We start from the raw sequence: 27,873 nt of genomic DNA on the forward strand, positions 1-27,873 counted from the left end.
TGCGACATGTCTTTGCTGAAAAAAAAAAAAAACCCAATACGTGTAAATTAATTGGTTTACGTGAAAGTTATAGCATTTACAAATGGCGGGAAAGATACTGGGATTTAAAATTTTGTTCACTAATAATGGCGGCGATCAGCGACTTATGGCAGGACTGCGGCGGACATTCTGACACTGGGTGGGGAAACTGACATCCCCAGTGACACCAATACAGTGATCCGTGCAAAAAAAAAAACAAAAAAAACCAGACGCTGTACTAATGGCACTGGGGAGGAAGGGGTTAACTTTTTTTTATTTACTGAAAGGGTTAACTGTGTGAGGGGAGTGTTTTACTAGGGGGCGGGGGTGTGTACTGCACGGGGGACACGCTGATCAGGAGAGAGAAACTCTTTCCGGCTCAGTATGTCAGGAGCGGACAGGGAAGTGACAGAAAGCAGAGCTACTGCAGCCCTGCTCTCTGTCAGTGATTGCCACTAATCGGCGGGGCACAGCCGGTAACGACCGGCTGTGACCCGGCGACTGACATCCGCGGCCGTGATCGGCGGGACAGGTAGGGCGGTGGCGCGCCTCGTGCGTGTCCCCTACCTGTTTTGCAAACACACGTTTTAAAACATGGTTTTGCCCAGCCGTGCTGCCCTGCCGCCGTATTTCTACAGTGGCTGGGCGGCATGTGGTTAATAATCCCAAATCCTGTCCTTCCATTAATAGGTAACTGTCTTTAATTTTGTCTTTCCCTTTGTTTTTAATCTGTCATGTTGATGGTTTTATTTTTGTTATTTAAAATCTAAGCTTAATTCTATTCAAGAAAATAGTAAACTACCTACGTTTTACTTTGTGGTTAATTATATATTGTAAATTGTCTTAGACACCCCATGACTTCTGTAGCTAACTAAACAAGTTTCTGGGCTCCACTGTAGTTGCGAACATCTTCACACACCAGAAAATGACCATTATGGGACCCAGATTGTCATAAACCAAATATAAGCAGAATTCTAGGCTGACAGAAAAAATAAGCACATGCAAAATAATATGTTTATGCCAATAAAAAAATCTTTTATGATGTGTGGATTATCTATTCTGTAAATATGCTTACCATATCATATTTTAAAGTATACCTGTCAGGTCCTGTATTCTGTAAACTGGTTTCATCACAATATGACACCTTGGAAGGCAAAATCCCCAGGAGCCACAAAATAGGTTGCACTAATATGTAAATTTAGACCTTTCCCTTTGGTATCACAGTTTGCATGCTCCATCTTACACTCTCTGTGAGGAGAGGCTGCCCATCATGGTGATGTGCCAGTAGGAGGCCTTTGACAGTAAAGATAAATGTAAAACTTTACTGTTAGAACACCCTGAGATTGGGAGCTCCGAAGATGCTCTTTAAGCTTGCTTCTGTAGGCTTTCTAGAGCATTCAAGACCTAATGGGGGTCCATGTATTACATCTGGTAGCTGGGAAATCTAGCTTATTCAACACAAATAAGAATATAGTAATGACATAAGTTAGGTGATTGGTAATAGAGCGTATTTATTTACAGGCACGAATCCTGGTACTTTTTCCTCTTTGTAAGTCTGCCTGAAGACCCTCTGTGTTAATGCTCAGAAATCACAAAACGTTGAGCACCCTCTGAATGGATATGAATAATTTCCTTTCAACATTTCTATTTCCTTACAGATATCTGCCTAAATTGACTGCTCACCTTACACCTGAAACCTTTGAGAAGGTGTTGAGTGGAAAAGATCACTGGCTTATAGATTTCTATGCTCCATGGTGTGGCCCATGTAGAAGTTTTGCTCCAGAATTTGACTTTGTGGCTACGGTAAGATTTACAATGCAGCTTATACCTACTGTATATATTTTTCTTGAATCGTTTATTGTATTCCCTTATGTGGTCCAGTCTGCAGTTCCTTTCTTGTGATCCCTAATGTCTCATTGAAGTCAGTTTATCTAAATGGGCTTTTCTATATATGTCATGGATGAGAAACCTAGTTGGCCATCGACTAGGAAATTGGGAGAAAATTTAACAAATATCCTTTGAACAACCAAAAAATATTTAATGCACAGGAGTAATTTTTTGCAGCTTTCTAGGTATAAAATCATTCATTGGTGAAGTATGACATGGGAAAGATCAGTCAAAATAATTTTCAACCTGTTGGGAAATAGTTCTGTGCAGGCCATCTCAAGAAAATGCATTAGGACAACAATCATTTAGAATACAGGAAGGTGAAATCCTCCCCAAAAGTGTAATGTGTTCAGCCCAAGTTTCAGTAGTTTACCAAAACTGAACTGAGATTTGTATAGAGGAATGACAATGATGCATGCCAAAAGCAAGAGTTAAGTGTATTCTACTCCATAAAATCAATTTCTGGATTCAAGTACTATATTCAGATCCTTCCATTTCATAACATACCAGAAGCAAATCTTCAAATCCATAGGCTATGCATACATTGGTGTTTGTGTTTGGTATTGACACGCATTTGAGAAGGATTTTTTGATGGACTGCAGATTTTATGGTATCCAGTACAGCGTTTTTATGGATTTACTTTTGCTATGTAGTACAATAATTTAAATTTCAATTGTACTTTGGGGGTGTAGGCAAATTCCTCCTGCCTTAGCTGGCTCAGTGGTTTGGTTGAGGCCGTGGCTTTAGAGGAGGTGGACTGCCATTACTCTGTATATCAATAACTCCTTATAAAGAAATTCCCATTTTTTTCCATTTTTGAAATGAGAATAAAACTCTTTTTATAGCATTTCTCCTTTTTACTTCTTTGCTGGCCTGCTATTATTAATAAACGACACCTGATGATCCTGCAGAAATGTCGCGTTTTTCTCAACTTTCGTCCAGTGATTGACAACGCTGACACTGCTGCATTAAAGTGGTGACATGCTTTGTCTTCTGTGTGCATCTGAATTTTGTGATTGGTCTACAGAACAAAGTGACAATGTTACTTGTGTCAGCACAGTACCCTTTGCTTTTCTCTATAACAGCAGTGCTCATTTGAAGTGTAGCTTGGTGACCGCCTGCATGTCAAGGGGGACAGGAAGTGTCCTAAAAACTAATGCAAGAACAGTGATTTAAAGCTACTTCCCTCACTAATAATGTGGCTAGAGTCAAACAGACATGGCATTTTTGTAGGATCAAGAGTGCTTAAATTCTGAAATTGGATTGTTTGGTGCGGTGCATTTATTATTGTCATTCATCAGGTTAGGTGCAGTTTGTGTACAAAGATACATTTTGTCCTATTATGCTACTCCCTGTTCGTTTATTCCTCTTTACAAGTCCGAGGTTGATTTACTAAAAGCAAATAGACTGTGCACTTTGCAAGTGCAGTTGTACTCTGCAAGGGAATTTGCCCAAGAGCTTAGTAAATGAGAAGAGGCTCTGCTGACTTCCATTATCCAATCATGTGCAAGCAAAAATGCTGTTTTATTATTTTCCTTGCAGGTGATTACTTGGCTCTGGAGTAAATTCCCTTTCAGAGCGCATCTGCACTTGCAAAGTACACAGTCTATTTGCCTTTAGTAAATCAACCCAAGAGTTTGCCATTTTCCCTGAAAACATGAGAAAGCATGCTGTATATGATTTGTTTGACTTGTCTAATGTGCACCAACATTAAGCTGATTTACCACCATAGAATAAATTTGATTTATAATCAGCTTGTTTAGTTTTTTTGTTTTTTTTTCTAACCTTACATTTTCAAGACCAGCAAAGGTAATCAAATGTGTGCACTCATCTATTTTAAATTGTTTTTACTGTTTTAAAGCTTCTTAAAGGGAAGGTAAAGGCTGGAAAAGTGGACTGTCAAGAGTTTGGACATATCTGTGACATGGCTGGCATCAGAGCCTATCCTACTGTGAAATTCTATCCTTCTGTGGGGTCCAAAAGGGTAATGTTTACATCTACGACACACATTAAAACACGTTATTTAAAGGAGTTTATTTGCGAAGATTAACTATAGATTGTGCTACTGAAGGTTATTTTTATTAATCCAGATCATGGCATAGCCGGTAGTACCTAGCAACACATTCAATTTGACTAAAAGAGCTTCGTAACATTGCAGACATTTCACTGTTCTTCCAGATGTTTTCCAGAATTTGCTAAGTTGGGTGTCAGGTCTTTCCATATATTCATCCCAGTTATGAAGCTGACCATAGATGTTTTGTATCTCGGCCGATTCAGCAGGGCCCAGACAAGATTCGATCCATGTATGGGCAGGCTGATTGTACCCAGTTCCATTCAATCGATTTGACTTGGGTACAACCAGCATGTCATATTTTTAGGATTCGATTATTGCCAGCAGCTATAGCTGCTAGCAATAATCACTGTGTTTGCCTGGCAGGGACGGCTGCCTGCACCTCCCCGCTGGGAGAACACAATAGCTCCGCAGAAGTCAGGGTTGATGGGGGAATCGAGCGATTTTTCTTTCTTACAACCCATGACCTGCCCAAGTCCTTAAAAGCAATAAAAGACCAGAGATAACAATGCATTGAACAATGTACTGTGATTGTTCTACCCTAGTTCAGTGAACCAAGTCTTCTCTCCCGTTTCACTAAATCTTAATACATGTTAGAAGGAATGTTATTCCTCTTAATTTTAATTTTTTTTTCTACTTTTTGAGTTTATGCATGCTGTGGGAACTCGCTTCAAGTGGTAGAGCTTCTTCAAAGCACACAGCAACTCGCTTATTTTTTAAGGGCCTGTTTGCCCACTTTTATTTAAGAAAGTTCAAACAACCAAAATTCTTCCCACGCAGGGGTATCCACCATCACACGAATTCAAATAAACAGTATTCAGCCTCCTGGCTTGTACGCAGTTTTAAGTCTGCCTCCTGCAGACTCTTCCCCAAAGTATGGCACTAGCACACAGCTAGTCTGGCTTCCACCTCTCCTAGGTGTAGCCCACCTGACTCCACGGCAGAGACCTCCCGTCTGCCTGGGTGGAGCCCTCCTAACTGCCGGGGTGGAGCCCAGAATCATGGCCTGGCTTCCCCTAAAAGGCCTGCACACACCTGTGCAATCAGCACGCTGGCTGCTCCCAAAATATGGGCCCAGGATTGGAGATTTCATCCCTCCCAAATCTCTAAGAAATCTCCAGGCTACAGGTCCCAAAACAGGCTTTACCAACCAAAGAGGAAACTGACAAACCAGTTTTCTCTGCATTAGGAGATCTGCCTGGAGCCCCTCAACCTGTAAGGTTGAGAATCCTGGGCCTCCATCGTGCTTTCCACCGTGGCAGGATACCGCACTGCCACAATGCCTAGAAGTATGGATGTATGCAGACATTCTGCCCCCAGGGGCATACATCCATACCTTTATGCATTACTTATAAAACAGTTTATCAAAAAACATAATTGCAAAAAATCTATTCACAAAGGCCATAAGGCTGTAGACCTCGAGGGATACACAGAGCCCAAAATTGGCAATAGACGCAAGGCTAGAATGTTCTGTGTGGCCTGGGCCCCCCCTCCCTAGCAAGTGAACGAGTTGACACATTTCAAGGGCAAGGCACTCTTTCTCAGAGTTGTTTTATAGGTTATGCGCAAAATATTATGCCCTCTTTCTTGGTGTTTGTTGGTCACTGTAGAGATGTCCACAGTCTGAGGAGGACAGCATACTTCAGGTTTACAGGTGATTTGGAGTGAACTACTACCTCAACTCCATTTTCTAGAGGACTACTACCACATCTCTATTTCTATAGAACACTCACTATGTCACCTAAGCATTGATGTATTTATTCTTCAATACATCTATACCTGTATGCAAGTATACGCTCAGAGCTGCGTTTACCCGTGTACAGACTGTTAATCTTGGGGACAGAAATACAGCTTTTTTCTTTTTTCTTTTTTTTTTTTTTTTTTTTTTTTACAGTGTACAACCCTGTGTTTCCATTTGTATGAGTCCTTAGACAGTTGTCACCTCAGCCGAGTGTCCTGTTTGGAAGGTTTCACCTCACCTCCTGTTCTGGTGACAACTGTAAATTTTGGGGATTTCACAGCACTTTCTGTTTCAGTGACAGTTTTCACCAGCACAAATAGAGTTATCTACCCGACATGGACATAGGCAGCAATAAGCACTGGACAGGGACAATAATAATCGTATACTCTTAAGTTAAAGTGTATCCATAGCCAAACCTTTTTTTGGATAAACCGCTGTACCCACAGAGTCCATGTCCATACATAGTTCTCATTTATGACAATTAGTTTTGTTACCCACTTATGCCCTTTATGACCTTTGTTACTGGAACTTCTCTACCGGTTTTATAAATATTCAGGGCCGTTTCACACTACTGTATACAAAGGCAGTCCAGATGTGTTCTGTATACGTTTTTGCATGCATGTTTTTCGTGAATTCCAGTTCATTTTTGATGCGTTCCAGTTCATTTTTCCCCCTCTTTTTCTTCAATTCAAATAAGTGTGCTTTTGGTGGGTTTTGGAGCATTCCGGTGCATTTTGTGATGTGTTTTGCCGCATTCCAGTACAGTTCTGTGCAGGAAAAATGCAGCCTCCTCTACTTTTATTTTTTTTCCTGCAACTGGAACTGCATGCACTGATGTGAACTATGACATTGACATCCATATAACCTACTATTTTGTGCTTTTTCCGATGCAGAAAAAAAGCAACTACAACGCATGTAGTGTGAACTGGCCCTAAATACTAACAGATACTACTTCACACTCTTGTCAGGGAATGATAACCTTTGACTTACTGTGTATTCTTCCCTCATAACATGTGATGTGTATTTATGATGGCTGTTATGACATTGTGTTTTTTCAATAAAGCCTTGATTTAAAAAGAAACTGTTCCTTCTCTTGCAGAAAATTTTTGATGGTGAACAAGTTGACTCAAAAGATGCCAGAGACATAGTGAAGATTATAACAGCAAGGATAGGATTTATTAATATTCAACTAAAGGCACATCAGAAGGTATATTTCAGACTTGGTTGCCCTGTTTGAATTTCCTTAATATTATTTTACTTAAAATGCATTGTACCTTCAGATATTAGTGTGACAGATATCCCTTCACAAACCTGATCAATTTAGATTGAGATTATGATGACAATTTTGGTACCTTGGGTGAAAATTGCTTGTCAAGGTAATCTGATTCCGAGACATAGGTAGCTGAAGTTTATATGAGAAGCTTGACTTCTGTGAAAGTTGAACTTGGCCTGTGCCTCCTCTAATTTCCCTTATTTGTGATGGATGTCATCATTGATGAGTAGAGAGTCTGGGAAAGTGAGTAAGGCAGGGCTGAGCTTGGTTTTCACAGTGTAATTTAAGATATGCATAGCAATTATTACTTTTTACAGTTTTGTGCCATTTTCAGTGGAGGTAACCATTACTTTTCATTTTTCATCATTCATTACTTTTTTTCATTTTTCATCATTCATTACTTTTTTTCATTATTGACTCAGGAATTGCCTGGGTTTGTGACAGGTATACGTTCAGTGTTAGATTTGTGGAACAATACAATGTAAAATATATCAGCTAACATGTTAATATTGGCATATTTTAAAGAACACCATTGAAACAGTTATACAGACGCAATGTTGACCAGCAAAAAACTGTGATGAGATGTAATCTCTTATCAAACTGCCCCTGCTGTAGTTTATAGATTTATAGCATATGCTGTTGCTCCTTGCCTCTGCGTGCCTTGTCTGTTCTTAAAAATAGGGTAACATCCTGCTTTAAAAAAAACAAACATTGCATTGGCAACGTTCTTGTGTCATGACAAATCCCCATTTAATTAATTTCTTTAATCACCTTCCACCCGCCATATAGTACAATGACGGGCGCTAGGTGGTTCTCTCGTTCTGATGACGTCCTTCCATTCTCACCGCGCATGCGCCGCGATCGCCGGTGCGCTGTGTCCCTTGGGCACAGCGGATCACGGGAAGAGCCGAAGATGTCGGCTCGGTCATGTGATCAGCTGTGTCCAATCATAGCTGATCACATGTAAACACGGAAATGCCGGTTATCGGCATTTCTCTCCTCTCAAGCTGTCACGCTGACAGCTCAAGAGGAGAGTCGGTAATCGACTTTCCGCGGAGGGGACATGTACACTGATCATCAGGGCACTGATGATCAGTGTGGCCCCAGAAGTGCCACCTGTCAGTGTCCATCAGTGCCAGCAGTCAGTGCTCATCAGTGCCACGTGCCAGTGCCACATCAATGCCACATATCAGTGCATATCAATGCCACATATCAGTGCCCATCTGAGCCGCCTTTCAATGTCACCCATCGCCGCCTGTCAGTGCCATGCATCAGTGATGCCTGTCAATGCCCATCAGTGCAACCTACCAGTGCCTCCTCATCAATGCCCATCAGTGCCACCTATCAGTGTCCATCAGTGCCCATCACTGCAGCCTCATTAGCGCACATCGGTGAAGCAGAAAAATCACTTATTTACAAAGTTGTATAACAAAAACTAAGAAAAAAACGTTTTGGTTTTTTTTCAAAATTTTCAGTGGTTTTTGGTTTAAGAAAAAAAAAAATCCCAGAGGTGATTAAATACCACCAGGGGGTATAAGTGCCCTGTAGGCTAGTGGTCAAAGTAACTTTGTCACTAGAAAACAATTTTAATAAAAAACCCTGCAATAGAAGGCTCTTAATACTTGCCTCTGCAGCAGATGTCAGGTCTGAACTTTACTCTATTAAAGAGCAACAGATTCTAACATGAATCTTCTGCATTGACACGTCAGAATGTTGGATGCCTAGTTCCCCACATTGTGTAGTACTTTCTGCCACCCCCTATGTCGCTATTGTGGGCTAGAGAGACATAAAGCAGGTGGAAGGCAGCACAGTGCATTGTTAAGTACACAGGCTCTTCCAAAAGGGCCAGAGGCTTTAAGTTATCAACAAAGCAAAGTTTGAACTTGCCACTTCACTAGGAGAAATAAGTAGTAATAAGATTTCTATTGCGCAGGGCTTTTTGTAGCATTTTCTTCAAACAGTATTTGTTTTAAATACATCTTTGGATATGTTTTTTATTGAACATGTTGCTTCTTAAAGATAAGCTTTTTGAACGCTAAATTTAAGCAAGATTTTACTTCTGTTTATGTTGCAACAGGATGAATTGTGATGGCTACTGGCAAATCATCAGTGATGACTTTTCTAGAAATTGCTCAGCTGCTCTGAAAGACTCTGAAAAGAAACATAATACACAGTGGATGCAAAACAATGGACTTCATTTGAAAAGTAGTGCGGTTACCCATGAGCTTTTGAAGAATATTTTGCCTTTTCCCCTTGATTAAAGTGTGTTTTGTTTACTACTGGAATTTTTATCTAAATCCCAGATTTTACACTGGTTCAGTGCTCATAAAATAACCCATGAAAGTAAAAGCTGTTCCTATGATAGAAAAGTGCTAATGCTAGAACATCCTGGAATGGAATTATACTCTTTATCTGAAACAATTCACAAAATGCCTCTGCATGCATTTTGTTATACTACACTACAATGAAGAATGCAAAATTTACTTAGTACAATAAAAAAAAACTATTTTTATATGTATCAGTGTTTTTGTGACATGTTTGTGCTACTTCAGATACAGAAAACAGTACTTCATAAATCCACAACACAGGCTTTTGTAACAGACTGAGGCCCCCTGTTCACATATCACGTAGCCTGAATCGCTGCAGCTACCAATAGATAGGATTCCAAATGACCTAATGACTCAACTTGGACCATACCTCCACTTTTTGCCATCGGACTTCATCGTGTTCTTATGGGTAGTGTATGGAATGCCTTTTATCCAGCTTAATCTTCATAGAACAACCCCATGGTGGGTAAATTTCCTGCGCTAATTTTTTATTTGTGGTGTCTTTCTTTTGTGTTTTTGGGGGGGGTTTTTGTAACGTGATAGTAAACTCTCTATTTTTTATTTTTTTTTCCTTCAGGTAAGCTTATAATAAAGCTTACCTGTTGGTAAAATTAATGTCTCCTGAATGTGCACCGTTTAGGGGATATTCTAGTGAGTGGCAGTTGGTGATATCACTAGCGCATGCTCTCTGAAGGAACAGCATACCCGTGCCATTCCTCCAGAGCTCTGTGCCATGACTCCTACATGGGAGGCATCAGCTAACCCAGGGAGGAGGTATCCAAGGACAGGACCTTGTGTGGGAGGAGAGGAGAAATTTGATATGTAAATGACACTGAAGGTGTGGTGGGATAGGTAGGATGAGAACCAATGAAGAGTACAGTCATGGAGACCAAAGGAATAAAGTTTGTTTTTGTTTTTTTGTGTAGTAGGTGGTCAATTGTATCAAAGGCAGCCGAAAGGTCCAGAAGTAGGAGTATAGAATAGTGCCCATTGGTTTTAGCTATTAGTAAATTGTAAGTTTTTTTAGGAGAGCAGTCTCTGTGAAGTGTTTTTATGACAAAATCCAGACTGAAGGTATCAAAAGGTAATTCCTAAAGTGTTACTAAACCCAAGACCCTACAGTCACTATATCTGGTCTCCCACAGTACACAGAACATGTACGTCCAATTGTTTTAGTAAATATAAACTGCTAAATACCTTTTCTCATCAGCAGTTAAAGCAGTCTTATGCTCTTGCATCCAGCTGAGCACGTTAAAGCTTATAGGCGGAGTTTTCATTCTGCTCTAGGCGGATGCAGGACCCCTGATCTCTGCCTGGACAGTGCTGATTGACCCTGTACTGATCACATGCACTCCCCCAGGAAAAAAAACACCTCTAGCAATACACACCAAACTGAGCATGTGCAGCTTGACTCAACACGATATGTTTTATTAGGAGATAAGAGGGGGGCACTGGAAGAAGGGGAGGACCAGAGAAGTTAGGATCAAACTGCGTTCTTACACAATGCAGAGGATTATCTCCTTAGGTTCCACAGTGAGTATAACAAGCAAGCTTTACTGCATATACAGACTGATTTTACTGTCGCGGGTTTAGTAAGCACTTTAATGAGGTGGTCACTCTGTTGTAGACAAGGTGTTCTAGGAGTCTGAAGGAAAAGTGAAGCAAGGAAATTGGGCATAGGTTTTTGGTGGGGTACAAGGAAGGCTAGGCAGACTAGTGCATGTGGGCAGATGCTTACGTGGGCATTAGAAAAAAGTTTAGCAACCTCATCTATAGTATTGTGGTTAAATGAGGGAAGAGGTTAGTGGACATGAGGTGTTGAGTGGGGGAGATATCTGTACAGTGGAGATCTCACAAATTGTATCAATCTTATCTTTGAAGTGATTGGAGATCTCCTGGGCAGTGAGGAAGTTAGTAGTGGAGGACGAAGTAGAGATTTAAAGGTAGAAAAGAGTTGATGGGGACTGGATGAGAAGTTGTCAACAGTCATAAAATAGGTCTGCTTGGCAGTGTGTAGGCATGAATTATATTTTTGGATTGCAGATTTATACTGGTTGTGGCATAAAGACCAAGTCTCAGAAAGACTTCAGACACTGTACAGCTATGTTTTGGTTTTTTTTTTGAGACTTCTAGTGTCATCTGTTGTAGGGCTCACTTACAAAGAAATGAAGGGTCTATAACTCTTATCATAGGTGTATTTTAAATGATAGAGACCGAATATAAACCAAAAATCTAGAAAAAACATGATACAAATATAAATTGAGCTGCAATTCAGTAAGTAAAATAAGTATTTGATCCCCTACCAACCAACATTAATTCTGTCTCCCACAGACTGGCTATGTACACATATGGTACACAGATTAGTCTTGTCAATTTAAGAAGGGGCTCCTAACGATAACTCATGTATATAAAAGATACCTGTCCACAGAATCTTTCTTCTATTCAAACGTAAAAGGATGTCAAGGACCAGATTGTAGACCTGCAATGGGCTACAAGACCATCAGCAAGAATCTTGGAGACAACTATTGGAGCGATTATTCGCACAAGGAAGAAATACAAAATAACCATCAATCACCCCCAGTCTGGACATCCATGCAAGATTTCACCTCATGGGGTAAGGATGATCATGAGAAAAATGATGGATCAGCCCAGAACTACACAAGAGGAGCGAATGATCTCAAGGCAGTTGGGACCACAGTCACCAAACCATTGGTAACACAATATGCCACCATGCATTGAAATCCTGCAGTGCCCACAAGGTCCTCAAGAAGGCACATGTACAGGCCCATCTGAAATTTTCCAATGAACATTTAAATGATGCAGAAAAGGACTAGAAGAAAAAGCTGTGGTCAGATGAGACCAAAATTGAGCTCTTTGGCATTAACTTGACTCTCCATGTTTGGAGAAAGAAAAATGCTGACTATGACCCAGAACACCATCCCTACAGTCAAGCACGGAGGTGGAAACATTATGCTTTGGGCTTGTTTCTCTGCTAAAGGTACAGGCCGACTTTGCCTCATCGAGGGGCCAATGGATGGGGCCATGTATTGTAACATCTTGGATGAGAACCTTCTTCCCTAAGCCAGAACACTCAAGATGGGTTGTGGATGGGCTCCCAACATGACTATTACCCAAAGCATACCACCAAGGCAACAAAGGAGAAGCTCAAGAAGCACATTAAGGTCATGGAGTGGCCTAGCCAGTCTCCAGACCTTAATCCTATAGAAAATTTATGGAGAGAGCTGAAACTTCGAGTTGCCAAGCGACAGCCAAGAAAAACCATAAGGATTTAGAGAAGATCTGTAAAGAAGAGTGGACCCAAATTCCTCCTGAGATGTGTGCAAACCTGGTAACCAACTACAAGAAACGTCTTACCTCTGTGCTTGCCAACAAGGGTTTCTCCACCAAGTACTAAGTCATGTTTTGCTTGGGGATCAAATACTTGTTTTTTCTAAATTGAACTGCAATTCAATTTATAACATTTCTATCCTGTGTTTTTTCTGGGGGTTTTTTTGGTTAATATTCTGTCTCTATCATTTTAAATACACCTATGATAAAAATGATAGACCCTTCATTTCTTTGTAAGTGGACAAGCTTACAAAATCTGCAGGGAATCAAATAATTATTTCCCCATTGTAATAATCCACCACTGTACTACAGCTCCATTTGCCTGCTGAAAGATTCATATGCGAGTTTGAAATGTGCATAAAATGAAACAGAAATGCATGCTACAATCTTCTACAATCACTTGCTCTAGGTGGCAGTCCAAACGTTAGAGCTGAGCCGGGGGAGTTGCCAAAGCGGCAGTGGGCATCGTTCATCAATGTGTCTAGGGGAAATTTTGTCTTATTGTGTGCTGCCCATGGCAACTGGTCAGAATTTCTATTTCCCTTTTGTTCACTGTAAAAAAGGATAGAATCTGGTTTTTCTAGGCTCTACAGACTGAGGCCATTCATTCCTCGGCACATTGATAAATGGGATCCAGTATTGTGTTATTAAGACCCCATTAAAAATGCAACATTGAAAATCTAGCTGTGGATAGTTTTATATGCTAGATTAATTTGACTAGATATGTTGGTCAATGTTACCAATGTTTTTTATGTTCGGTGTTAGTTTCTATTTATTGCATTCTTTCAAGATGACTTTGTTTTAATGTTGGCATACTAATTAATTACATTTCAAAGCACAAACAAAAGGACAACTTCACTTTTAGTGAAGTTTTACTATAAGTAACTCCACCTCTGTAAGTGCAACACACCTGGCGAAATCATTACCTCCATTCGTGGTCTTATGATCTTCTGTGTGGTCTTGCTTTTGTACTGCACAGCTTTTGAAAGGAAAATTTCCCAGCCAGATCCTCTCCTGCTGTGCGTGTATGCCATGGCCCCACTCATTTTTATAGGTGAGCTTAACTCTGGACAGCTGGAGACAGTGCAGTTTTTTTCATTAGTACATACTGTATTTTTAAATAAAAGTAATTAATTGCATAATATCCACATACTATGTGGACGGAATTCCTACTCCTCCGTTGAGGTTCACTGGAAGACATTAGCTGTTGGGTTTTACTGCCACCCACAGAAGGATTGGACACTGGCAAACTAAAACATTGTAGACCAGCCTGTGATACTACTAATATGTTGGTTTATTGCTAGTGTTCTAGGAGAATTTATTTTTTTTTTCCACCACTACTGGTCACCTACATGGCACTTATCCAGATTGGCCTTTCCTCAGCGTAGTTTTGAAGTGTTTGTACACAGACCCCACTGGACTGGACATTACAGGGTAAACCTCAAAGTGACCTTTGAGCACTGGGCTCTTTGTGAAGTCAAATATGCACCAAGTTTCCCCCCCTGTTTGGTGGACTCCCCATGGGCAGCAGAGACTTACTGGGATTGTTGCCCCCCTTCATTGTTTTTCTTGTAGTGTTTGCTTTCTTTTACCATATTAGATGGATATATTCTCTCTTTGGAACATCAATAGAGGAGTATGACTTTATTGAACACATTACATCATTTGTTGGGGATTCGCGGTCCTGAGGAAGTGGTGTTTCCCTTGAAACGCGTTGACCTGAAAATAATGGTCTCCAAGGGCTCTGCAATCTAAGTCACCGCTGTTCACATAACTTGACGTTCCTTTGCAATGCAAAGATTGTGTTTGTTATATATTTTTAATGTATACAAAAAACAATGTACAAATATTTTTAAAGATGATTACTATTGCTTGTTTTACCCCCTGGAGATATATTTAAAGGCTCATTTCAATATGCCTAGTTTTGGTGTTACCTATACAGGGATGATATTCTCCAATGGGAGGTTGTATTTATTATTTCAGGTACTTATATAGCGCAGTCAATTTACGTAGCGCTTTACATACATATATTGTACATTCACATCAGTCCCTAACCCTCAAGAAGCGTACAATCTAAAGTCCCTAATTCACATTCATACATATACATACTAGGGACAATTTAGACAGGAGCCAATTAACCTGCATGTCTTTGGAGCGTGGGAGGAAACCGGAGTACCCGAAGGAAACCCACACAGTCACAGGGAGAACATGCAAACTCCTGGCAGGTGGTGGCGGGGTTGGGATACGAACCAGCGACCCGATTATTATTTCACATCACTTTCCTACTCAAGTCTATTTCTCACAAGGTACTGTATATCATTGTACATGGAAGGCACCCTTTACTTGTAGCAATCGGCAAGGAATTCACCCCAGGAAATTCTCTGTGGGACAAATTCTCTCCTTCCTACAGCTGGGTTTAAAACTGCATTTGACCCTCAGCACCTCTAGGGGCCTGGTCTACTATTCCTAAATTATTCCATAGACCACTGGCTTCCTGTTCCTTGGTTAAGACCTTTCAGAGCGTTTTCTGAGTGTCTCCACCTGGTCATTCACCATGTGACTTGTGGGATCTAAACTAGATTCTCAAAAATTACCGTGTGAACCCAAGGGAGTGTCTGAGCTATTAGTCATATCATTTAAAGATCCCTTTCTGGTTTTGCACAAGGGCGAGGTCATGTTGAGGCCCATAAATTTCTTCCTACCTAATGTAGTTTTGGTATCCCCAAACAAAGATCTTTTACTGTCCCTTTGTTTGGCTTTATATTATCAGGAGGAGATATCCCTTCATTGGATGTATTTTGCAGAGAGATGTAGTTTTTTTTGTTTTTTTTTTCCTCAGCCCCTGCTTTCTTCAGAAAGACTGGTTCACTCTTCACTGTTCTGTTCTCTCTGGCTCAGACAGACCATTATTCAAGTTTATTGTCTTAAGGAAAAGGTTCCACCTGTTGGTGTTAGCTGTTTTCCACCCCACAGTTGAACAGCTTTTGGAAGTCCTGACAATTAAAGCGGTATTAAACCCAAAACCAAAAATATCTATTGCAGCTTACCAATCAGATGTGGTGGCTGCATTAATTTTCTTTTTTAGGCGTTTTTACCTGTTGATCTGGCCAATAACACACCTCTTTATTAGAATGCCCCTACTCTGTATGAATGAGTACAGGGGGCACAATAGACAGCAGCATTGTCAGTCTGAGGGAGAGGGTAATGTTAAATGTACCATCAGATACACTAACAAATTAAAGTCAAAACTCTAGCTAATACTTTACATTCAGTTAAAGCAAACCGTTTTTTTCCTTTTTGGGATAAAGGTTTTACATCAAATTTAAAAAAAGCTGATAATTGTAAGCACCCTTGTTGGTGGTAAAGGGTTTGTCTCAACCATGTAAACTGATAAAACTGGATGAGAGTTTGTTCTATTGAAAAACAAGACTTACTGGTTGGATCCCCAGATGAAAATAGAAGAAAGGAAACCTAAAAAAAGAAAACTAATGTAGCTGTCACATCTGAGAATTGGTAAGTTGCAATATAATAAATGTTTGCTTTTGAGGTTACTATTGCTTTAATGGCTTCCTATATCCCTCAATGGATGAAAAATAAAATAGGACCTTTGTATTCACTTTAAACCTTTTCTTGGAATGTCCCACCCCGTGTATGACCTTGCTTTTTGTACTGCTTTTGTACAAAACCGAAGTATACTGGTAGTAGAAAGGTATATCCTGGACTGGCCTACAAGTTTCCTTGTTTACCAGTGTCCAATCCTCCAGTAGGCAGCAGTATAACCCAACAATGACTTCCTGTGTCTCCTAACTGACTCCAAGAAAACGATTTTTTTTTGGAGTAAAAAAAAATCCCATTTTCCTCTCATTCCTTGAGGGACAGAGGAATTCTTTATCTTCTGGTTATACTCCCACCTACACTAAGGTGCGCACACTGGCAAACAAAAAACCTGTAGGCCAGCTCAGGATAACCTTTCCCACTACCAACATGCCTCCGTTTTTGCTAGTGCCCTAGGAAAATAGACTTCTGTTCTTCAGCTCTGCCATGTAAAAGTGTAACTTGTTTTTTGGTAGCACCATTTTTCACTTCAGTCAAGACTCCACTCTACATTGCTGCTGGAATTTTGTCTCTTTATTTTCCAACTCCTCAGCATGGTAGTCTATGGTAGCCTGACCTTTGGAAAATGAGCCTGGACTCCGCTGGACTGCACATTGCGGGGATTGCCTAGAAGTGACCTTGGGATAGTGGGTTTCACATAGGGTGCATTCTAGACGCTGTCCTGGTAAAAAGTATTTGAAAAGTGCTTTTCAGGTCCAGAGCTGCTGGCCACAGCACTTGTCCTGTTCTTTGAAGACTTACTCAGGCTAGTCAGGCCAAGCTACTTGTCGGTGGGTGCCTGCCTTCCCCATTCCTGCTGGTTTTGCTCTGTCACCTTCCACTCAGTGGTATAGTGTGTGCATTACCTGCACCCCTATACAACAATTGAGAAAGCTTCTACTTGCCACTGCTCCTGCTTGCAAAGACACAGAACTTTGATCCATTCCTGCTGTCTTTCATCAGTGTTCTAGGCCACCTAAGACAACCCGAGACTCAACTGCTTCTAGCCGTGTGGGTTCAGTCAGTACCTGAGGCCTTGCCTCCTGCCATGAGCCCAAAGGTTGCCTTACTATCACGTGGTTCCAATATGTCTGATTCTAGACATGGGGGCAGCTCCACTGTACTGGGTTTCCCCAGCTGCAATTCTAAAAATGTTTCCAAGGTTCCTTGCAGCACACCTATTAATGATGCCAATGTCTGCAGCCAGAAATTATTTTATCCTCTGCTCTTATTCTGTTCTATCCTCTTTTGGCTTTGCCAGGTATGGCTGGACCTGACTTCATTTTTGGTTGGTTTTTACCAGGGTCATGCAATATAATTTATTTACTGACTCTGATGGTTCTCCTGCAGCCTTACCAGCTTCTGAGCCATCTGCCACAGAGCCTCTAGTAGCTCCAAATCTTGATTGAGCAACAAAATCCTAAAAAAACATCCTTGTGACAGGCTGGAACACAATCGTGAGATCTTTGAGCATCCCAGAAGTCCACAATGATAAGCTCTCCTTATGCAAATGACTGGCAACAAAAAAGGATGGAGGATTCTACCATATGACAGGAGCATTGCTGCATGGAGGAAAAATCCCATCGCTTACACCATCTCTGGAGCACGATGATAAAGGAAGAAAGTGCACTGCAGCAATGTCCTAAAAATACAAGTACCTTTTATTAAAAGTACACACACATCACATGTCATTGCTGGGTTAGTGCTGTGGATTCTTCCTCCTCTTAGCGATTTCATGTCAGATGGTGGACTCCATCTTATTTGTTGCCTGTCATCTGGATATAGAGAGCTTAGTTTTGTGTACTTTTAGATCTGGAATTCTCCACAGCTGTGTTCCAGCCTGTCATAAGGAAGATATCTGCACTTTTGGATTTCTCAGGTAGCTCCCCCAACCTTTCTAGATCAGCATTTGCCTTCACCCCTCTTTATTATTTCCAGTTTTGTGTTGTGTCAAGCTTTGCTCAGTTTTTTTTTTTTATGTTCCAGTCCTTACCCCTGAAGAGTTGGAGACTACTGCTATTGCTCCCAAGTTAAAGGGGACTGTTAAAGCTGTTACTGATGCAGTGACCACCACCCTAAAACTAGAGGATCAGCCTGTTGCTTGTACCAGTCTTGGGTTGTTTAAAACCTAGAACGCTACAAAGACTTTCCCTTTGCAACCACTTTTACAGTTATTTCTCTATGGAGAATGGAAACCTCCTGATAAGCTGTTTACTGCCACTAAACTCTTTGTCTTGTATCCATTTGGTGAGGATTTTGTGACAAGTAGCCATTTCCACCCTATGGCAGAGAAGAAATCTGTCATTAAGGACCCATTGCATGAGTGGTTGGAAACCCTATGTAGAGCTTTTTTCTCTCTGGTGGGCCATCCTTCATTCAGTCCTAGTTGGGACTTTCTTCTGCATGAAGTTGTGCCTATTACTTTCCAAAATGGGGGGAGGTTTCCTAACCTTTACAGATGCTCAGGGAAGAGGTGGTATCCCAGGGCTATAAACTGGAGTTTTGTCCATACCCCTCCTTCACACAACAAAATTGAATATTGTGTAAATTAGACGATGTCCTGTTGAAGGTAACATTTAGTGAAGGTTCTATTGGACAACATGGCATTGACCATCCAGATGTGACAATGATTCATATGAATCCTGCACCTTCAGAAATCATCACTGGAACTGACTCATACGGAGTATCTGTGTTTACTTCTGGATACAGCTGAGGCTAGAGTCTTCCATCGACAGGGAAACTTTTGACACTCTGATCTCAGTTTCAAATGCTCCAGACCAGCACCACCCGCCTCTCCTCTTTTTGTTTGAGAGTTCTAGCTCTGATGGTAGCCCCTTTTGAGTGAGGCCCATTTGCCCAGTTTCAATACAGATTCTACAATACAACAATCTGTGGTCAGGGAACAAGTCAATTAGTTTATCGGGTTGTCCCAGGCCTTGTTTTGCAGGAATCCAACTTTGGAGTCAGAAAAGTCCTTCTTTCTCTTCTTTTGGAACATCCTCACAAAAGACTCAGCCTGTCTGGACGGGAAGGAGTCCTGGACACCCTGGTGGTGCAGGGCACTTGGTCATCGGAGGAGTCTCATCTTTTGATCAACTTCAAATTTACAGTGAATATGAAAACCCCTTTTTTTTTAGTGTTTAGAAAATAGCTGAAGAAAATGCAGTATCTATCATAATAATCTAATGATGTCCATTGTATTTGTACTATTTACTGTATAACAATTTCACATGTATAGTAATACATTGCTCTTCACATACACTAGATGGCGCTAAAGAATGTAAAAAGCTTTTGGGAATGTATTTTATTTTGCTTAATCGCATCATTGTTTACCACATTAATAGTTTGCTGGCAAATTTGAAAATGCAAGTTATTAAATCAGGTGACAAAGGAAAAAAGAGAGATAACATGCCTACCAAAGAAACATAATATTAAAGATTTAATGGTTGAACTGGATGAACTTCTGTCTTTTTTCAGCCAGACTAACTATGTAAAAGATTCGAATTTCTGGTCCATTGAGTTTTGTTCATAATTATACCCTTTAACCTTCTAAATAATCTGGCAAAATTTAAAGGAGGAAGGAGGGAGCAAAGGAAGCTTTAGTCATTGATGCGTATGTGAAGGCCATACATTTAGTTTGGGTAGGGAAGGGTTAGACCCTTTGCCAAGTTTTTAATTTGTCATTGATGGAAAGATTGCCCTCTCTATGTCCTTTTTTCAGCCAGACTAACTATGTAAAAGATTTGAATTTCTGGTCCATTGAGTTTTGTTCATAATTATACCCTTTAACCTTCTAAATAATCTGGCAAAATTTAAAGGAGGAAGAAGGGAGCAAAGGAAGCTTTAGTCATTGATGTGTATGTGAAGGCCATACATTTAGTTTGGGTAGGGAAGGGTTAGACCCTTTGTCAAGTTTTTAATTTGTCATTGATGGAAAGATTGCCCTCTCTATGTCCTTGTGCTTGTCACCAACAAAGAGAGTGAGGGGAAAATCAACATTTTACACCTCTCATGAAAGCAAGAGATGAGGGGAAATCTTCCAATGGCTACATATTTTCCAGTGAGAACAAATGTCTAATATGGGAATTCCTCTCACTTTGGGGGGGTGAGGAGGATTTCTTCCTACTTCCTGTTGCGGCTCTAGGACAGAAAGTTAAGGTAGAAGAAAAGCTTAATTCTAACTATTCTTAAAAATGCTCCCTCCCCCTCCTCCTACCTATCCTGCATACCCTGTATAAAAGAAAAAGATCAGTGTACCTACCTACCCACTAATACACCTGGTATAGCCTAAAGGCCGCTCACACCTTAAGCGTTTGTATATTACTACACCATATCAGTATTTAGGAAATAGGCCACAGACTTCTGAGTGTTCGATAAAGTGAGCATATTGTAATAAAGCAAGTCAAACACACAGCAACTGAGCAGGTTTAAAGATACTGGCCTATAATATGGCAATTAACTATACTGCTGCAATGATAAACTAAACTTTAACCTATGCAAACAGGGTTAAAAGTATTAATCCCAAAACAAATGTCCTTGAGTGCGCATACAGCTCTTTAGTGGGTGGGTGCATGTGTCTCCTGACAAAGGAGTACCCTTGGCGGTGACTACAGATACTTGTTGCCTAATAGTCAGTGTTAGCCAGCTATTGCTGGGGACCTTCTGTAAGGTGGTTCACATGAAGTAGTCCCTTTAAGAGTGTACAATAGATGGTTGATGGGCTGCTAAATAAGGAGCAGTCTCCATTACATTAACTGTGGCCAGTAAGGGATTAAACTCTGTAGTTCCGCTCTCCACTCATGGTATGCAATAGGTCCAGTCCCATATACTTGGAGATCAGTTGTCCCAGGAGTCTCAGTCCTCGGGGCTATGGGTCTCCCCAGCTCTGGTCCGAAGACAAGGCAACTCCTTGTGGTTCAGTTTCTCAGCTCCCTGGGTGCTCGGAACACAGCAATGGGTTTGCATATTCTGGTTCCTGTGCAGCTAGTTTTTTCTGTAGCTGTTCCTCTGGTGGAGCACTGTCAGGTCCTCACCACTGCTCTCCACTTCCCCTGGCAAAGATCCCACTCCCTGGTAAGCCCCCACTGGTCTGCCCTAAACCCTAGATAGCGCTCCATTTAAAACTACAGGTCCCTTGATCATCTCTCTTTTATCCTTGATTGGGCCACTGCGCTGTTGCTAGGAGGGAGAGGTGGGGACAGGAGCGAGCAGGTGATTTTACACAGAGTTGCGCTTGCAGCACAGTGGCAGCTGTGAGAGATCAATACAGCCTGCTCTGATGATGCCGGAGGGGGGTGGTGCAAGCAGGGGAATCCACAGCCTACAACTGCACCGCTCCCTGTCATTCCACATAGCTGCATGGTGGGTGGGGGCTGGGGGGGAGGCTGCACAATCAATAGATGAAGTTATCCTAAAATAGTTTAAAGTGGTTCTAAAGCCTGGACATTTTTTAATCTCTGCATTAACCCCTTCATTGCCAAGATCGAAACAAACCTTAATGCGCAGACCAAATTTTGCAATTTTGACGTGTTAGTATAACTGTATATATCGTAACTGGTTAGTGCATCCAGGTGAATTATTTTTTAAGGACAGGTTGGGCTTTCATTTGCTAGTAAATGTTAGTGGACATCTCTTGATTTTGTCTTATGAATAGAAAACTGGCCCAAAATAGGTAACTATAAGTCTATATTTTTTTTTATTTATGACCCACCACCCAAATAACTTGCATAATAAATTCTCCTACTCCTGATGATCATAGTATTGTCATATGTGTTCATTATCTGTTCTTTGGACCCATGGTAGGACCAGGAAACCATAGTACACATTTTCTTTTTTCCTTTTTTTTTTTTTCTGCCAAAACTTTTTTTCTTACCTAAAACATACTGGCAATAGCTGACATGAACACTGCTATTATTTGACACTAACTATAAATAACACAGTGCCACCAACTGCCACTAAATTAGAAGAAGCATTGTTAGGCTGGCCATACACTATACAATTTTCTTTAGAAAATTAATTTAGATTAACCAAAAACCCTATAATTTGAGTTCAAACCTAAACAACACTTTCAATTGTATCCAATTAGGCTGGCCCTTGCACTACACAGTTGAAGGTAAATCTAAAGGAAATTGGACAGAAAATTGTATAGTATATGGCCAGCCTTAGTTACTACAACTAGTTAATTTTTTTCAACTTTTTTTGTTTACAGACTTCTCTAGGGAGGAGGAAAAGATACATTGTAATCTGCTGTTTCTCCTTTTTAGAGAGGAGGAAAAACATTGGGGCAGACTACAAGGTGAAAGATCACTGTGACAGCCAATCAGAGGTTATCAGGATCTGGTTTCCCTGGGTCCTGACTGTTAATAAGGACCTGGGACTGTCACCAACTGCCCAGTCCCTGTGCTGAGAGCGTGTGAGCTAGCACGCTTCCAGCACAAGCACTTGAGCACAATGATTAATGATAACTTATATTCTGCAGGTAGTTTTTTTTCCTGCCTTGATCCATACTTTATTTCTGTTACAAAAATGTATTTTGGTCATTGAGAACACTATACCAGGTCAGGGAAACTCAACCTGTTAAAGTACATCTGATTTTATAGTGTAATTCTCCTGTTCATCAGTCAAAGGTCCCATTTTGCTGATTTCTACCACTCAATGGAACTTCTGAATGGAAAATGGTTATCCTGCAAAGATTGTCAGTAGAGGATATGTTTTTTTCTGCAATAGCAGGCCATTGCGTGGATCTAAATAAAGGCAAAACGTGAAATTGTCTTCAAAAAACATACATACCCCAAAGAATTTTAAAGCATTTGACCTGTGCTCACCACCTTGGCTGTGGCTGATCATCATTATTAATACACATAGCTGGAACTGAGTATACCTTTGTAACCATATCACTTGTTAGAATGTACTTCACCCTTGTACTGAGCCAGGTTCTGCTCTTTTATGAAGTGAAACTATGTGAACAAAGCACAAAAGACTACAGTATTTCCAGACTTGTTGGGTGCACCATATCATTCACTGCTGGATTATTCTGATAATGTGGCTGTGCTATTTTGCTAATGGCAGTTTTGTTTTGTAACTTATCAATATTTAATTAAAGGATATTTGATCATTGATTTATTATTAGGATGTCATCCAGTGGCTTGATGCAAGACTTTATTAATATTACCTTTTATATGATTAAGACAATCTTATTTTGAATTTAATAAGCTATCACCTGCTGGGGGAGGTACCAGGAGGAGCCTTAATTAAAGGGCGACATATTAACCCTTTTGCTACGTGCCAGTGTTAGGATATTGAGTAATTACTTGCAGTTAGGAATAGAGGATCTCTCCAAATGCTAACAGATTGCATAAATCATTTAAATTGTACGGACTTCAATAATCTAATAATGTACAAGCAAAATCCTGTTTTTTCTAATTTTTTTTCTGCACAGGATTGGATATTCCTGGCAAAGTGAATGTTTAATAACCTCATTCACTCCGATAAGTGAAGCTAAAATAATCTCTGTGAGCTTCTTTAGTAAGTTAGCTATACAGTGTCTAAAGACAGCCAGAGCTGGAATGATTTTCTTTCCTGCATCCATGGGTTGCAAGAAAGAAAATCGCTCAATTCCCCCCATGAACAGTCAGTGTTGATGGGGAAATCCCTCCCACAGAGCTGCTAGCAAAATTCGCATGTAAAATCCAACAGGCTGATTGTACCCAAGTTGACTGATCAACCTGGGTACATTCAGCCTGCCCATACATGATTCAACTCTTGGCTAGTTCAACAGGGATTCTAATAGTCTATGACCGGCCTTATAGCTCAGCTATCGAATGCAAATTCATATAATATATTTTTAATTATCCTAGGCAGATATTGTTTACACAGTCTTCTACTGTTTACGTCTAATTTTCAGTTTCTGTGGCAAAGTGCATTGGCCAGTTTGTTGTAATTCTTGGTCATGGTCTGTTTTTCGTTACTTGCGGCCATCACTAGCTAAATTGGACATTATCACTACTCAAAATGGATAAAATCTAAACATGTTTTTAATTTTCCTTTTTTTGGGAGGTCCACCCTGCTCTCCTCTGGCTGCCATTGTAACCTAGACAAGAATGGTATGTCTTACAGTCAGGCTCCCTCAGAGAAGAAGATGAGGATGTGGGATTCAAGCTGTGACTCCACAACAGCAGATTGCAGCAGGACAGCTCTGGATTTGTTGGGTGAATATGTGAAACAAGGACAACCGATCAGGTAAGGGGGGTAAAAATAGCAAGGAGGGTAGTGAAGTTACTTTTTAAGCCCTTAAGAAACATTTAAATATACATTTAAAAAAAAAAACTCTGTTCTGAAGCATTCTTTTTTGCATTGCACTTTTTTCCCACTTTGCGCTGGGTTTATTAATTGTTATGGGAGTTTTATGGAGTCTGAGGGAAATAAAAAAAATGTTTTGGGGTTTTGTTTTTTGTTTTTTTTGTTTTTTTAGAGTCAGGGAAGACAATAAAAAAATTCAGTTTACTGCTTCTAATACTAGTCAGGGCACATTACATTGACGAAAAGCACACGAAGACCACTTCATTTACTTAAAACAATTCCAGGCAACAAGTGAAAACATTAACTGGCATATGAACACAAAAAATTTAAACACTGAAACTGCTAGGTTCAGAATGTTCCCTCAATGTACTTTAATATGAGATCCCCGCAATCTTCTGAAGTCAGATTTTCAGACCATCTAACTAGATCAGTAAGAAAGCTGTATCAGCATGCTTTCCAAAGTCTATTTTGGGTAACACATCCAAGGCAGATTTTATTCTGAATGATGGCTGGTAAAAACATCCTTAGTAATTACATTTAACATGATGTTTCTGTATATGAAAGGCAGCAAATTGCCTGCAGTTGGTGCTCCAGCTTCTCAATCAAAACTGTTTCAGGATCACCAGGTTACCTTCAAAGAACTGTAGTAGACTGCTGGACAATAAAAACTAAAGTACTGTACAGGCAGGCTATGCTCGTTGTATGTGTAACTGGCATGTTTGACTGGAGTGAGCCTTTAATGATTGACATAGGACTTATCACAAGGTTGGAGTAGCTACTAGAGTTTTGCAGTTGACTATGGTGTTCAGGCATACATGTGGTCTCAGATGTTAAAAGCACAGAAGATAAACTCAGACCTACTTTGGTGGAGTTCAGAACCAATTAGTCCTTTAAAACAGTACCAGTGCTCCCTTTGTTTTAAAAATTCCATTTATAATACCTTAGCCAAGATGATGCACAGTCTAGAAAATATTCTCTATTTCATTTTTTATATCACCTCAACAAAAAATAGTTAGATGGTACCATCTTAGATTCTTCAACCAGACCCAGGACTTCCCGAACATCTATGCTGGAATTGCATTTAATGGGTGTTGGCTAAACTCTTCAGCATCTGTAAATGCTGAACATGTATAATGCGCTCTGCATGCACGACAGGCAGTATACAGGTTCAATGACCATGGGATTACTGTGCTTGATTGGCCAGCAAACTCGCCTGACCTGAACCCCATAGAGAATCTATGGGGCATTGCCAAGAGAATGATGAGAGACATGAGACCGAACAATGCAGAAGAGCTGAAGGCCGCTATTGAAGCATCCTGGTCTTCCATAACACCTCAGCAGTGCCACAGGCTGATAGCTTCCATGCCACGCCGCATCAAGGCAGTAATTGCTGCAAAAGGGGCCCAAACCAAGTACTGAGTACATATGCATGCTTATACTTTTCAGGGGTCCGATATTGTTCTATGTACAATCCTTGTTTTATTGATTGCATGTAATATTCTAATTTTCTAAGATTGTGGATTTGGGGTTTTCATGAGCTGTAAGCCATAATCATCACAATTATGACAAATCACGGCTTAAACTATCTTGCTTTGCATGTAATGAGTCTATCTCATATATTACTTTCACCTTTTAAGTTGCATTACTGAAATAAATGAACTTTTGCACGATATTCTAATTTTTTTAGTTTCACCTGTACATTAAAAAAAAATATTCCAGCAAACAAGTAACGAGACATACAAAGTCAAGCTTTAAAAGGTCAAGGAATATTGAATGAGTCTATTTGTAAAGTAGGAACCCCCTTTAAAAACTGTTTTCTGGACATATTCCTCATTTATTCTACTGTAAGGGAAATGCAGCAGCCAAGTGAGTAGAGTGAAAAAAAGCAAATGCCAAATAGCTTACCATAAATATAGTAAGCCCTTGTTAAATTTTGTACCCAGTCAGAATGTTTTGGCAATTTGCATAACCCATTAAGAAAAACTTAATTAGTCACTGGCACAAATGTATACAATGCTTAGTCTCAGTTTCCTGCAAGAGCTGACCAGCTATTTCTTTCCTCACTAACCTTCTGGGAATCTTGTAAAGCTCTGTAAAATGCCTATAATTCATGCTGCAGGATACAATTAGACTAACAAATTTCAAGCGGTCACAAATTAGATGTGTGAAAATATGTTTTCTAAATATAACACCAAGTGCGAGAAAAACGCGTTAATCAGTGGTGTCTGTGTAGTGTAAACCGATTCCCTAAATGTTATTGCAGTCAGTAAAATCTAATCATGTCATACAGAATGTGTTTTACTAAATTACTGTGATTATTACTTTAAGCTACCACTGGGATAGCCAGTAATTGACTGCAGCTGGTAGCATTTTTTCATGCTTGTTGTGCAGCTGAAATTCTTCAAAGACAATACATAATTGAACATAAAATTGTATATTATATAGATGGATATATTATGTTTGGTTATTATGTTTGGTTGCATATCAAAAGTAAGCACAAATCTAATATTAAATTATATGAAAACTCAAAACGTTTGGGATACTCTGAAGTATTTTTTGTGAGATAAATTTATTTTTTGGGGTGTTTTTAAAAACCTCAAGCCATAGTCACCATTACAGAGAGAAATGGGTAGTCCAACATTTTTGAGTTTTCACAAAAACCCTGGTCATGGTGAAAATTAGACACGACTGTGCCACAGACTTCCTGGAAGATTTCCCAGAAACACCATTACCGGTAAGTGTAACTGGTACTTTTTTTCAATCTGAGCCCACTTAGCAGCAATTAATTCTTTTATGTGGGGCTCGAAACAGCCACAATTTAAATTAATGGAGCTACAGAGGCCATGGATTGGGGGAGTCTGGCTTGTCCGGATTGGTACACTTCTTATATTGCAGCATTGCTTTCTCATGATCATAATTGGATAGTGGCAGATGAGACCAATGCTGTGGTGGTTTTAGAGGTGGCTTTCCTGGGCTCCTATGAATCCCTACGTAATCTTCTGTATAGGGGCCATTTGGCCCCCTTTCCTATTACAATGTTCATGAGGGCACTCATTAAGGCCTGGCATTTACAATTCCCCCCCTCGGCCTCAGGTTTGGTCCCTCCATACCCCGTTATGGTTGAATCCCTCCTTGCCAGAATTCTTTCTCTTCCTGGACCCCACAGTTTGGGCCTCCAGGGGTATCTGAGAAAGTGACATGACGAATGTGACGTAACGCGTTGATGCGCGGTGACGTAGTTCCGGCAGGTGCCATCTTACTACACCCAGTGTCCTACAGTATACACCCGTAACGTGGTGAGACTGCTCGATTTTAT

General features: G+C 40.3%; 1 protein-coding gene across 1 annotated transcript in view; it reads left to right on the top strand.

Annotated features, from left to right (window-relative positions):
• The window catches only part of DNAJC10 (DnaJ heat shock protein family (Hsp40) member C10), a 59,864-nt gene extending 50,356 nt beyond the window's left edge, over positions 1-9,508 (top strand). Inside the window, exons 20-23 of the mRNA XM_089680841.1 lie at positions 1,677-1,821; positions 3,767-3,889; positions 6,817-6,924; positions 9,068-9,508. Of these exons, the coding sequence (XP_089536967.1) occupies positions 1,677-1,821; positions 3,767-3,889; positions 6,817-6,924; positions 9,068-9,079 (388 nt within the window). The 3' untranslated portion in view covers positions 9,080-9,508. The remainder of the gene's footprint in view (positions 1-1,676; positions 1,822-3,766; positions 3,890-6,816; positions 6,925-9,067) is intronic.
• Positions 9,509-27,873: the final 18,365 nt, after the last annotated feature.

This window comes from Staurois parvus, unplaced genomic scaffold (assembly GCF_062004578.1).
Source record: "Staurois parvus isolate SC_StPar_1 unplaced genomic scaffold, SC_StPar_1.0 ptg000251l, whole genome shotgun sequence".
NCBI classification, from domain to species: Eukaryota; Metazoa; Chordata; class Amphibia; order Anura; family Ranidae; genus Staurois; species Staurois parvus.